Genomic DNA, 14,089 nt, shown 5'->3' with positions numbered 1-14,089 from the left:
TTTCCCCTACCTCGGCAGGTCCAGTGCGACCCCGCTGCTGGCACCAGCCCGCTGTCCAAAGTGATCTTACACTGATTGGGCTTGTTAAGCCTGCCCAGCACATTTCCCGGTCAATTGAAGGAAGCGGGTCTGATGACATCACTTGATGACACGTCATCAGCTGGTTTCCTTAAAGGGACCATGCGCAAATTGATTTTGACAGTTGTGCTGTTAGTGTTCTACAGCATTGAGGTGTACCCAGGCTCTCCCATGACTCCCTCCATATGCTTGTGGAGGGAGTCACAGCACGCAGGGATGTCCCCTTCCCTTCCGATGGGAGGAAGAGGCCGCCCCAGGAGGTCAACGCAGCCTGGTTGCACATTGCACAGGAAGACACAAGCAGAGATGTCGTCAGAAGGACCAGGCTGCAGTGGCACAAACCTTTCAATGATCGCAGTAGATCACGAAACGTTACTGCAAAGTCACACTCAACCTCATCCTGCTGTGCCACTCATCACATCCCCATCACTTTGCCTTCCCTACCCTACTCCTGCACATCCTTACTCACACCATCTTACCTTGCACTTCCACCCATCCCTCCCTATCTACATCATCATATCCCCATCTCACCAGCCACCCCTCACACTCACCCTCATCCTAGTCCAATCATACCAACTAACAACATACAAGAGTAGGCACTTGTGTGTTTTAGCCAATGTTCATGTGAAGTTTCTGTTAATGAGCTGTCAAACATTGAAATCTTTATTTTCAAAATGTTGCGTTGTTGAACAGATTTGTGTGCACTTTGGAAGTGGCTTAGTAAGTTGCAGTGAATGTTGAGACATAACGGTACCACCTGCAATGGCGATGAATGTGAAAGGAATGGCTTGGACATTGTAGGGATGCTTTATGGTATTGGTGTGGGGCGATGCCAGCTGCCGCATTATGTAGCAGCCAGGGTGTACAACGTCAAGTGAAATAAATCTAGCTATGGTGAGGGCATCCTAGGCAGCAATGTGCTCGGGCGCTGCTGCCCTCTGTCCTGTGCAGCATCAGTTGATTGCAGAGAAGGTTGGTGTTGTTGGCGCTGCTGGTGTGCCTGGTGCTGCTTGTGTTGGGGCTGATTATGGTGGGATTCTGAGGATCAAGGTGAGATAGTTTCAAGGCCACCAATACTGATGGAATAGATGGCAGGTGAACTTGAGATGACAGAAATGATCTGTCAATGGTGAGAGAGGTTGTTCCAATGAGGTGACTTTGGATGGAATGTTTGCTCCAAACACTTGCAAGCTGCATAAAGCTCAATCTATCTTCCAAATGCAGTAAGCAACAGCTTCTGACCTTGGAAAGTGAACAGCTATGAAATGGGAGCTTTTATAGACCATTGCAGCTGTCAAGTAAGAAATGATCCCATGCTGACACAACTCCCGACCTCCTTACCTGACGTGATCCCCGAGCAGCAGGGAAGCCATGGGCGAACTCTTAAAATCTAAAGGTGAGCTTAAAATAGCCTTTTAACAAGCTCTTAATCATCTAAATTGACTCTCCCGCCGTTTGGTGTCAGGTCTGTTCAGCGATGACAGACCCGACATCTGGGAAACTAGCAAGGCGATGGGTTGACAGTGGGTTCCTCACATTTAGAGGAAGGAAAGCAGCACACCTGTGATTTCCCAATACACGTATCCAGCTTGCAAGGCTCCCAGCTTGTGGCATGCATTCATAAATATTGGCCCAATATGTGTTTATGACTTCATGACTTAAGAGTGGAATAAACTAATTATTTCACTTTCGCCATAGTGTATCATCTGTGTAGAAGATGAAAAACAATTTCAACTCTAATTTTTAATAATTTAATTGGAACAGACACTGGGACAGGAGCTGTAATAGATGGCACTGTATTCTATACTCACGTGATCATTTTTTATGACTGAGTGAGATATGAATTATCATCATCCTTCGATCTCGGGATTTTTTTGGGGGAGCTCTTTGCTATAAACTGGTGTAAAATAATTTAAAAAGAAGCCTTTGTGGAACTTATTAGACACTTTATTTCCTTCAAAGTGAATGATATATTCTTACTTACAAATACATAGACATAGAGGTTATAGCAGTTCTACGTGGGAAAAGGGACAGGCTTTTATAATTATTTTAACATGGTGTTCACCAAGATGCCTGTTTAAGATATTTTCAGTTCTATTTGGCTTTCCCTTTTTTTCTAAGCTTTTCTTCAAAGAACTCATTGCAAGCAACAGTCAGAGCAGCAACTAAAATAACAAATTCATTGAAATCCACCTCATTATCTTTATTGGAATCAAGATCTTTCATGATATTGTCCACTAGAGATGGGTCCTTTTGAGACTGAAAAAAGAAGAGAAAGATAATTAGACATATTTAACTTAATAAAAGGTATGACTCATTGAAATATCACTGAAGAAAATTAATGTAAATCATACAAAATTGTTTAAATACTCCTATCCTACACAATGGGGGGAATTTTTCATGGGGTCAGCAGGCGCGTTCGGTGGTGCGTCGGGTGGGAAAAAATGTTTTTGACAGCAAGTCAGGAACCCGCTGTCAACCCACCGCCACGTGACTTTTCCAGATGTCAGGTCTGTCAGGGTTGAAGAGACCCAACACACAGCGGCGGGGGAGGCAATGCAAGTCATTATGACCTTGTTAACAGCCCACTAAAAAGTATCTTGAGCTCACCATACCATTTTTCGAGGTCGCCCACGGGGTCCTTGCTGCTCGGGGATCAAGTCAAGTATGGAGGTCGGGAGTTGAATCAGCATGGGATCATCTCATTGCTTGACAGCTGCAATTGTGCTATAAAAGCTCCCATCTCAGAACTGTTCACTTTCCAAGTTCAGAAGCTGTTGCTTACTGCATTTGGAAGACAGATTGAGCTTTATGCAGGCTGCAATGTTTGGAGCATTCTCTCTATCCAGCGTCACCTCATGGGAACAACCTCGCTCGCCATTGACAGATTGCTTCTGTCATCTCAAGTTCACCTGCCATCTATTACATCAGCATCAGTGCCCTTGAAATTATCTCACCTTGGTCCTCAGAATCCCACCACGATCAGCCGCAACACCAGCAGCAACAGCCACAGCAGCAGCAGCAACAACAACACCAAACTTCTCCGCAATCAACTGATGCTGCACAGGACACAGGGCATCAGCATCCGAGCACATTGCTGCCCGGGATGCCAGGGATGGCCTCATCATGGCCAGGTTTATTTCACTTGACGTTGTACACCCTGGCTGCCACCTGATGTGTCAGGCTGGCACCACCCCACACCAACACCATAAAGCATCCCGCCAATGCCCAAGCCATTCCTTTCACACTAATCACCATTGCAGGTGGTACCGTTATGTCTCACCATTCATTGCAACTCACTAAACCACTTCCAAAGGTGCACACAAATCTGTCCAAGAACACAAAGTGTTGAAAATAAAGATTTCAATGATTGACAGCACATTAACAGAAACTTCACATGAACATTGGCTAAAACATCCACGTGCCTACCCTTGTGTGTTGTTAGTTGGTATGACTAAACTAGGATGAAGGTGAGTGTGAGGGGTGGCTGGTGAGATGGGGAAGTGATAACGTAGATAGAGAGGGATGGGTGGAGGTGCAAGGTAAGTTGGTGTGAGTAAGGATGTGCAGGAGTAGGGTAGGGAAGGCAGAGTGATGGGGATGTGATTAGAGGCACAACAGGATGAGGTTGAGTGTGGCTTTGCAGTAATGTTTCGTGATCTACTGTGATCATTGAAAGGTTTGTGCCACTGCAGCCTGGTCCTCCTAACAACATCATTACTTGTGTCCTCCTGTGCAATGTGCAACCAGGCTGCGTTGGACTCCTGGGAAAGTCTCGTCCACCCATGGGAAGGGAAGAGAACCTTCCTGCCTGCTGTGACTCCCTCCATAAGCTTATGGAGGGAGCCACGGGAGAGCCAGGGTGCAGCCGTGCACCTCTGTACTGTGATTGTCAGTGTTTGCAGCACTTCAATGCTGTAGAACACTGACAGCACAACTGTCAAAATCAGTTTGCGCATGGTCCCTTTAAGGAAACCAGCTGATGACACGTCATCAAATTACGTCATCAGACCTGCTTCCTTCAATTGGTTGACAAACACGCTGGGCGGGCTTAACAAGCCCAATCAATGTAAAATCATTCTACAGAGCGGGCTGGAGTCGGCAGCCGGGTCAGGACCCGGCACCGATGTCACCCGCCATGGATCTGCTGAGGTAGGGGAAATCGCGGCCAATATTGTTGAATACTAAAAAAAGGGAGAAAAAAACTGATCACAATAGCATAGAAAACAAAATGAATAAGAATGAACACTTTTATGAAAATGTGGCTTCTAAATTTCAATGGGTGGGTGGATTGTCCCCACCCTTGAACCTGTACACTATTAAATGTCACAAAGACACCCAGAGGTAGGGAAACACTTGAATTAAAGCTTTATTTTACACTAGGCACAGAATGGAAATTAAGGCCCATATCAAAATTGTAATAGCTGCCATTGAAGAAACACTTGTTCTGGTGTTCAAAACTGTCTACTGCAAAAGTAGAATTATTTCATCACATACACCCAACAGCCTTTCCAAAAAGCTATGCTTTTATTAATGATTATGTGCAGGCATTTCAATCGTGTGCTTTTAATGCTGACAGTTTTCATTTTCTTAGAATTTTCTAGAGCATGCCAAACAATTGAGTTATGTGAAAGTTTATTTTCTTCAAGACTAGCTGCAGAGGTGTTTTTGATACTCGAAGACTGTTCCTGTTGTGAACACATTAACTGGCTTTACTTGAGCATTCCTGTCATTGCATTTGCCCAATTGCTGGAGATAAGAAACAAAGTAGAGGCTTGGAAAGGTGATGAGTTTTACTTAGTTTAAACAATTACCCTGAGATGCCTACATATACGATTTTACTACACTCTGCTATTATGATGTATCGTTCAGACAGTTGGCGGGGGGGGGATTTTAACTCAGGTGCGGGATGGTGTCGTGTTATCCGAATTTCGTGTTTCCCACACAAATCTAAATGGATGTGGGAGATTGATGCAATTTTAACTGAATTGGCTAATTGATTTCCAACGTGTGGGAAGCCTTTGCAAATGGGTTTTTCATGACTGAAAGTCCCCTCCGATGATGTCATCATTGCTACTGCATTTAAGGTCCACAGCAAGCCTTGCTTCTTCTGCAGACTGCCAAGCTAATTGGCTGTGCAGTGTGAGGGAGCTGCAGTAAATATGACAACCGGGAGGGCCAGATCAGCTCCTCGCTTTGACGAGGTGGTACTGCAGGCATTAGTAGATGGGGCTAGAGCCAACAGGGAGGTGCTCTTCCCTTCATCAGGGAGGAAGAGGCCTCCCACTCAGACCAAGGCAGTGTGGTGCAGGTGGCTGAGGTCAACTCCTTGGGAGTCACCCGCAGAACCTGGATACAGTGCAGGAAAGATTTCATGACCTTTAGCGCACTGGAAAAGTGAGTATGAATTTCCCATCACCCTCAATCTGATCCCCATTGCCTTTCCTCACCACCACTCAGCTTTAGCAATCTCTTTCTCCACATCCCACTTGACACTGACATCCATGCACCCTTACCCATTCCATCTCTCTCTATACTCACAGTCACATAGCTATTCGACCATGCAGCCCTCACACTCCCTATTACTCTGATGCTTTGAACACAACTGACAACACACAGGGAGGGCCCTTGGTCTTGCAACCTCACTCCATCTTTGTCTCCTTCTAAGTATCTATGCTATGCAATCTCTACACTCACTCCTTCATTCTCACTCAACCTCCACTTGTCTCCCTCATTGCAGGAAAAGAGAGCTCACAACAAAAGAGAGCGAGCCAGGACAGGAGGAGGGACAGCCTCAATAGCCCACCTGACCCCCTGGGAGGAGGCCGTCCTGGAAATTATGGGAATAGAGGATGATTCGTGCGTGGGGGACGGAGAGACAGGTGTAACACAGCAAGCTGGTGACAGAAAAGTTTCCCATCTCTCTCTTTGACATTGCATGAATCGCTGATAATGATTGTGAAGCTGTAACAGATGGACTTATGAGCATCTGCAAGAAGCTATGTGCATGTAGCCTTTGCATCACATCTCTGACTTTCCTTTACTCCCCCACAGGACCATCACAAGCATCCGTCGCCCCTAGCCAGGAAGAAGAGGTTGAGCAGCCAGACTCCTCGGAGGAAGCTGCAACCTCTGAGGGCGCAGCGTCAGCAGAATTCATCGCACCCAGCACCAGCGCAGACACTCACACCTCGGTGGGACTTTCGGGACATAGAGTAGTGTAGTCACCTGGTGTATCACAGCTCACAAGTGAGCATCAGCAGATTGTGGAGACAGGGACAGCAGTGGAGAGTCCTAGTTGGCAGGCGCAGTACTCTGCCAGCTCGGCTCAGCAGCATGTCGACCCTCTGCCTCTGGGTCCATCCTTAAGATCAGAGGTGATAGAACTCCAGGCACAGATGCAGGAGTCTCTGGCAGGTTTTGTCTCTAGTTTTGTCGCTGTGAGTATGGAGCAAATGGAGGAGTCCATAGCGAATATGAGCAGAGCCTTCGTGGAGTCATTGGCGCATGAACGCATCACCGCGGAAAGGATGGCAACCTCCGTGGAAAGGATGGCTACCGTAGAGGAGAGGATGGCTATGGTAGAGGAGAGGATGGCTACAGCCATGGAGGAGCTTAGTCGCCAGGGTATGGAAAACATGGTCATTGTTCAGAATAGAATGACATCTCTTGAGGAGCGATGAGCATCTATTGAACAGAGAAACCAGACCTTCATGGAAGTCCTTCTGAGTCGGACTGCCATTGCAGATACGGGTCCCCATGGCCCCCCTGATGTGCAGCAAGGTGCTCTCCAGCCACTTCCAGGCGCTGGCCCCTTCTGGTCTGTGCAGCTTCAGGTGGGTGAGTAACAGCCTGGCGCTCCTGCTGCTGCTGATGTTGCTGTTGTTCCTGGTTCTGCTGGTGCCGTGGCTGGTGCTCAAGCTCCTCTTATGCCCAGATGGGAAGGAAATAAATGGCTCCCATGCTTCTGGTATATGCCTCCGTTGAGGAAGCGCTGAGTGAAGGTGACGAGAGGGGTTTCCCAGGAGGTCACACTGGAGATGGGTGAGGTTCCAACCTTCCACAGGTATGGTTAAGCCTTCTAAAAGTTGCCCCAGACCTGAGACCACTAAGTCCTGCCACCTGCAAATGATGGCTGATCAAATCTCCTCTTTAATGGTTGACCTGCAGTTGATAGTCAGCAATCCAATAGTGCTCCCGCCAGGTTTCACATTCGTGTTTCCCACCAGGCGTGTTTTACGTGGGAAAAGGGTTAAATTTGCAAGGGCCTTTTAAAATAGGATTACAGAGGCCATTTAGTGGCTATTAAGGGCCTTAAAAACCAGTCCCGCCTGTTGGATGCGGGACAGAGTCGGGGCCATCAGACACGCCTGAGTTAAAATTGCTCGGAGTCGGGAACCAGGCGGGAGGGGGGGGTCCCGCCCGCCAGTTTTTGCGATTTTAACCCCCCGCACGCCTCCAAGCCCGACTCCACGGCTCAATGAAAATTGAGCCCTTGGACTGTTTTGGGGTGAGTTGCAGTGACCAGTAAGGTTCGGTAACTTTGAAACCAATTTTCAGTTTGTTTAGACACTCACGGTGGATATACCTTTATTATCATGCATTAACAGTGAGAGAACTCACACCATCTATAGTAGAGCGGAAAACATCCACATGGACATGTAAGGAGGGATTGATTACTTTGTGAATCCTTCCCGAGGGGAAGAAAATAGGAGTGCCCTGTTCTTCGGCCCTGCTCAGGTCTCAGGTTCCCCCCTGCTCAGGTCTCAGGTTCCCCCTGCCGGAGTAGCATCTGGGTGGTTGCCTCAGCTGCACTTCTGTGGGAACGGGCCACCCGCCCCAACTATTTAAATGACCCTGTCCCCACAATTTTTGATGGAGTCAACTCCAGGGAACAATGGCAGCTGGAATTTACACCCCGCCACCCCCCCCACCCCCCGCCCCCATACTTCAAGGAGGGGAGCAGGGACACCTGAATTCCAATTTTCTGTATTTTTTTTAATGATTATAGTGTGGAATACGATTTTATTTCGAGGAGAATAAACCTTTTCCAAGGTGTCAAAAGAGCAGAAAACAGAGCACTGCTGGCGATAATAGCAGATGAATGCGTTCAAATGCAAAACATGCAAAAAAATAGCAGAGGTCCTGGCGAATGGGCAAGATACAAAGAACAGCAAAGGGATCACAAAACAAATAGAAAGAGCTACAAAAATGGGATAAGAAACTCGCAAGGGATATCAAAATCAACACAAAGAATTTTTACAATTATATTAGGAAAAAGAGGATGGTCAGGCGCAATTTTGGCCACTTAAAAACTGAAAGTGGTGATATTGTCAATGATAATAAGGAAATGGCAGACATTTTGAATAATTGAATGGCGGAACAGGCTTGAGGGGCTCAATGGGGCCTACTCCTGTTCCTATGTTCCTATCTTCCTCCATCTGCTGTATTAATGATGGACATTAAACCCTTTGGGTTGTAATTTGCAGCACCTATGAGTGCATATGTGGTGTGTACGCACCCGTAGGGGCCACGCAAGTTCCTGGTTTAGGCATGCGAAGCACATGCGGGAAAACCCAGAACTTGCAATCTGTCAAGAATCTTCTTGACAGATCCAATGCATCCCCAGGAAAAGGGCATCTACGGGTGGAGAGTTGGGCTATTTGCCCAACTTCTGCCCAGCGAATGCCCATGAAATTCTTACGCCTGGTAAAAGTAGGCGTAAGGCCTGCTTTTACCAACGTAAGAGTTTAAATTAATATAAAAATAAATTATTATCAATCATTAAAAAACCTGTACAATAAGATAAGGGCCCAGAAATTCGGGTCGGGGGCTTCCCGCGGGTGTAAGCCCCCAACCTGCACTTACCTTGTGCGCTGGCAATTGAGCTGTAGGGCCCCGTGGAATTCCGCTCCGGGGCCTGGTCCAGCTGCCGGCACGCTGTGCTTGCGTGTCCCAGGGGCGTAGTTAGTGCGATGCATCCCCTGGGATCACGTGGGCCATGGGCAGCCAATCGGCGCAGGGAAAAGTCCATTCATAAGTAGTGACAGGAAGACCTGTCAAAACTTATAAATACTACGGCCCCAAAATAGTCGTAAACCTTCAAATAAATTTAAAAAAATCATCACACTTTTTAAATAAACTATAAATTACATTAAATAACTATTTTAAACAATAATTAAAATTTTTGAAAAAAATAATTTTATATTCTAATGAGGCTAAAAATAAACTTATCTTGCTTTAAAGTATTTAAAAATAATAAACCTGTGGAAAAAATGTTTTAATTTTAATTAATTGACCACTTACCTTTTAAAATGCAGGCCTTACGCCTGGTTTTTACATTTCTAAAATCTAAAGACTTACCCTCACGGAAAAACCTGTAAAAAAAACGTAAGTTTAAAGCGCACGCGCAGACTCCCGCGCGCACGCATTTGACCCGAATTTCTGGGCCAAAGTTATTTTTAGCCCCTTTACAACATTTAAATTTAGTTTTCAAAAAAGTAAATTTTTATTTTAAATATTTAATTAAATGGCATTTTAGTTAGTTTTAAATATATAGGCCTAGAAATTCGGGTCCCAACGCGTGAGTACGCACGGGGTACTCACGCGTGGAGCCAATGGAAGTGCCGGTTTCTTGCATGCACTGCGCATGCGCGGGAAACTGGCACTTCCGTTCCTCTGAATGAAGGGGTTCAGAGGTCGAACGCGTGCGCGCGGGAGTCTGCACGTGCGCTTTGAACTTACGTTTTTTTTACAGGTTTTTCCTTGAGGGTAAGTCTTTAGATTTTAGAAATGTAAAAACCAGGCGTAAGGCCTGCATTTTAAAAGGTAAGTGGTCAATTAATTAAAATTAAAACATTTTTTCCACAGGTTTATTATTTTTAAATACGTTAAAGCAAGGTAAGTTTATTTTTAGCCCCGTTTTTTTATAAAATTATTTTTTTCAAAAATTTAAATTATTGTTTAAAATAGTTATTTAATGTAATTTATAGTTTATTTAAAAAGTGTGATTTAAAAAAAAAATTATTTGAAGGTTTACTGTTATTTTGGGGCCTGTATTTTCATAAGTTTAGGCAGGTCTTCCTGTCAATCTTATGAATGGGCTTTTCCGTCCTCTGATTGGCTGCCCATGGCTCACGCGATCCCAGGGGATGCATCGCACTAACTACGCCCCTGGGGCACGCAAGCACAGCGTGTCGGGAGTTGGAGCAGGCCCCGGAGCGGAATTCCACGGGAGCCCAGAGCTCAACTGCCGGTGCGCAAGGTAAGTGCAGGTCAGGGGCTTGTGCCCGCGGGAAGCCCCCGACCCAAATTTCTGGGCCATTATTTTTTTAATCTGATGTGTAGATGTACTTTTTGGGGTATTCCCATTCATACTTACGGGGTTTCCGTACGTTCAGGAATCTCCACAAGCATGAATGGGGATTCCGTTCTTTCATTCGTTAGGCCGGCCCACGTGATTCCAGGGGCGCTTGCAAACCGTGTGCGCCCCGGGATAGGTGGGCCTCTTCCCGCAGGTACCCAGAGAGGCCCAGGACCACGAGTCTCAGTACCTCCCGGACCACCAGGTACGTGGGCATTTTATTTGCGGATCGGAGGTATTTCTCCGCGGGAAGCCTCAGGCCACAAATTCAGGGCCTTTGTTTCAAGCAAGTTAAATCACCCTGTTAGAAAAACAGAGTAATGTCATTCGAGCATATTTTGGGGGAAAAATTCAGTTGCTTTGTGCCTCCTGTTAGTGCCATACTAACGGGGCGCAAAGCAACTAGCACCCGGGCGCGGCGCCACCAACGCCTCCCGTGAAATTCAGCGGTAGGTTAGCGGCGGTGGTAACCGTTAGCGCCCTGATCGCCATGCATAGCGCCCCACTCGCGCCCCGGCTGCGATCTTCGGTAGTGCCCCCTGACTTACCGCTGGACGCTATGTCCGACGGGGTCGGGGGGCCTACCTGCGGCCGGGGCGGCGTTAACTAAAGGCGAGGTGCCGGGCAGCCATTTTTGTTGCTGGCTGCCTACCAGCACCAGCCCCCGTTGCCGTCCCCGGCCTCCTGAACAGCCCCCCCACCGCGGAGTGCCGGCTGCACTCCGTGAGCCCAGCACTCCTCTTGAGTGCCGGGTTCTTTTGCCGGCACTCCGATCCCTGGTGGCCCAGCTGGGCCCTGCGTCACGCTGCGCAAGGCCCCTCCCCTTTATGAAGGGGAGGACGGCCTGCAGTACCGCGACACATAGCGCCGCAATATTCCCTTGCAGCGCCCCAAGAGGGAAGCGAGGCACTTCCAGTAGCGCCCCGCTTCCCTCTTGGGGCGCTGCTGATGAATTTCAGCTGCGGGGGCGCTAATTTATTTGGGGCAATAAAAGTAGCGCCCTGGTGAAGTTAGCACCCCAAAGGGGGCGCGACTCAATTTTTCCCTCTAAGCCTTTATCTGCTATTATCACCAATGGCAATTTGCGGCTTCATATGTTAGAAAATGCTGGAAATGCACAGCACGTTGGCGAGCATCTAAAAAAGGAAATAGCAGGTTAATGTTTACGTGTGACCCTTTATCACAACTCAGTTCTACTTTCTCTTTTTTAATGATATTGACTCACCCATATCCATCCTGAAGCTCCTCAAAAATAATGGTTTTTATTTAAAGTAGTTACATCAGCTTACTCTCAATTCATGTAATCCCACGGCTGTCGGTGGGGATGGAGACAGGGTGCAGATGCTATAATGAGGCAACTTGCTTTGTACATGTAGATTGTATTGCTGCATGAGATTATGGTAGGTGTGTGTTGTAAAATATTTCAGTTAACAAATTAACATGATGTATTTGGGGTCAGTTTTACAGGTACTTTCATTTTCACATTTAAAGTATCTGTAATCCATTTCAGAAGAAATTATTTTCAGCTCAAAATGCTAAAAAATAAAGGAGGTGACTTTCGACTGTCGGCCGTCTGTTCCTCGCCAGAAAATTGGTGCGGGGGGCGGGGCTACCTGGACACTTCAGGTCTGCCTCATGCAATCTTCAAGCACGCCTGTAAATTGGCAAGTAACATGCAACCAGAAGGCTGCTTAAATATGCAAATTTGGGTCCTATGCTGGTTACAGGACCCCGATTGTCATTTTCAGGAACGAATGGGTGGACCGTGTACTGTGAACACTCTGCCCATTTGTACCAGGCATTGAGTGACCTAACCAACAGCCTTTAAAGGGAAAACGGTGGCCACTCAAAAGAACAGCCCAGCAAACTTTAATTTTTTTTGGCGGGCTCAGGAGGCCCTTTCAATCTAACCCCTAGCCTTCACGTGCCGTAAGGCCCACATTTATGTCTGTCAGCTTTTTGAGGGCTGTATCATCTTTTTTCGGTCAGTTTCTGCCAATTTTCCAGATTACATAGAAACATAGAAGATAGGCGCAGGAGTAGGCCGTTGGAGGGTCAGCAACTTGGACCACCCTCGCTCCACTTTTAGCAATGATGGCAAAAGCTTAGGAAACATAGAAACATAGAAGGTAGGAGCAGGTGTAGCCCATTCGGCCCCTCAAGCCTGTTCCGCCATTTAATAAGATCATGGCTGATCATCCAAATTCAGTACCCTGTCCCTGCCTTCTCCCCATATCCCTTGATCCCTTTAGCCTTAAGAAATATATCTAACGCCTTCTTGAATATATTTAATGAATTGGCCTCAACTGCCTTGTGTGGTAGAGAATTCCACAGGTTCACCACTCTCTGGGTGAAGAAGTTCCTCCTCATCTCTGTCCTAAATGGCTTACCCATTATCTTTAGACTGTGACCCCTGGTTCTGGACTCCCCCGCCATCGGGAACATCCTTCCTGCATATAGTCTGTCTAGTCCTGTTAGAATTTTATAAGTTTCAATGAGATCCCCTCTCATTCTTCTAAACTCCAGCGAGTATAAGCCCAGTCGACCCAATCTCTCCTCATAAGTCATTCCTGCCATACTAGGTATCAGTCTGGTGAATCTTTGCTGCACTCCCTCCATGGCAAGAACATCCTTCCTCAGGGCAGCACGGTGGCATAGTGGTTAGCACTGTTGCCTCACAGCGCCAGGGACCCGGGTTCGAATCCGGCCTCGGGTGACTGTCTGTGTGGAGTTTGCACATTCTCCCCGTGTTTGCGTGGGTTTCCTCCGGGTGCTCCGGTTTCCTCCCACAGTCCAAAGATGTGCGGGTTAGGTTGATTGGCCATGATAAATTGACCCTTAGTGTTAGGGGGATTAAATACGTGGGGTTACGGGGATAGGGTGGGATATGTGTCGGTGCAGGCTCGATGGGCCGAAATGGCCTCTATCTGCACTGTGGGGTTTCTGTGATCTGTGATCTGTGATCTGTGAAGGTGACCAAAACTGCACACAATACTCAAGGTGTGGTCTCACCAAAGCCCTGTACAACTGCAGCAAGACATCCTTGTTCCTGTACTCGAATTCTCTCGCTATGAAGACCAATATACCATTTGCCTTCTTAACCGCCTGCTGCACCTGCATGCTTACCTTCAGCGACTGGTGCACAAGGACACCCAGGTCTCGTTGCACTTCCCCTTCTCCCAATCTATTGCCATTCAGATAATAATCTGCCTTCCAGTTTTTGACACCAAAGTGGATAACCTCACATTTATCCACATTATACTGCATCTGCCATGTATCTGCCCAATCACCCAACCTGTCCAAATCATACTGGAGTTTCTTGGCATCCTCCTCACAGCACACACGCCCACCCAGCTTTGTGTCGTCTGCAAACTTGGAGATATTACATCGAGATCCCTCGTCTAGATCATTAATATATATTGTGAGTAGCTGGGGTCCTAGCACCGATCCCTGCGGTACCCCACTAGTCACTGCCTGCCACTTGGAAAAAGACCCATTTATTCCAACTCTTTGCTTCCTGTCTGCCAACCAGTTCTCTATCCAAGTCAGTACCTTGCCCCCAATCCCTTGTGCTTTAACTTTACACGCTAATCTCTTATGCGGGACATTATCGAAAGCCTTCTGAAAGTCCAAATACACCACATCCAC

The 14,089-nt window shown here is 47.0% G+C and overlaps 1 protein-coding gene across 4 annotated transcripts in view; it reads right to left on the bottom strand.

Moving 5' to 3' along the window:
- Nucleotides 1-1,815: 1,815 nt before the first annotated feature.
- The window catches only part of s100z (S100 calcium binding protein Z), a 95,804-nt gene continuing 83,530 nt past the window's right edge, over nt 1,816-14,089 (bottom strand). For all 4 annotated transcript variants that reach the window (XM_085990787.1, XM_085990796.1, XM_085990771.1 and 1 more), the window contains exon 3: nt 1,816-2,337. In XM_085990787.1, the coding sequence (XP_085846913.1) occupies nt 2,173-2,337 (165 nt within the window). In that variant the 3' untranslated portion in view covers nt 1,816-2,172. The remainder of the gene's footprint in view (nt 2,338-14,089) is intronic.

This window comes from Somniosus microcephalus, chromosome 1 (assembly GCF_052327205.1).
Source record: "Somniosus microcephalus isolate GS21.2 chromosome 1, FLI_Smic_1.0, whole genome shotgun sequence".
Lineage (NCBI taxonomy): Eukaryota > Metazoa > Chordata > Chondrichthyes > Squaliformes > Somniosidae > Somniosus > Somniosus microcephalus.
This window is presented reverse-complemented; position numbering and strand designations above follow the sequence as displayed.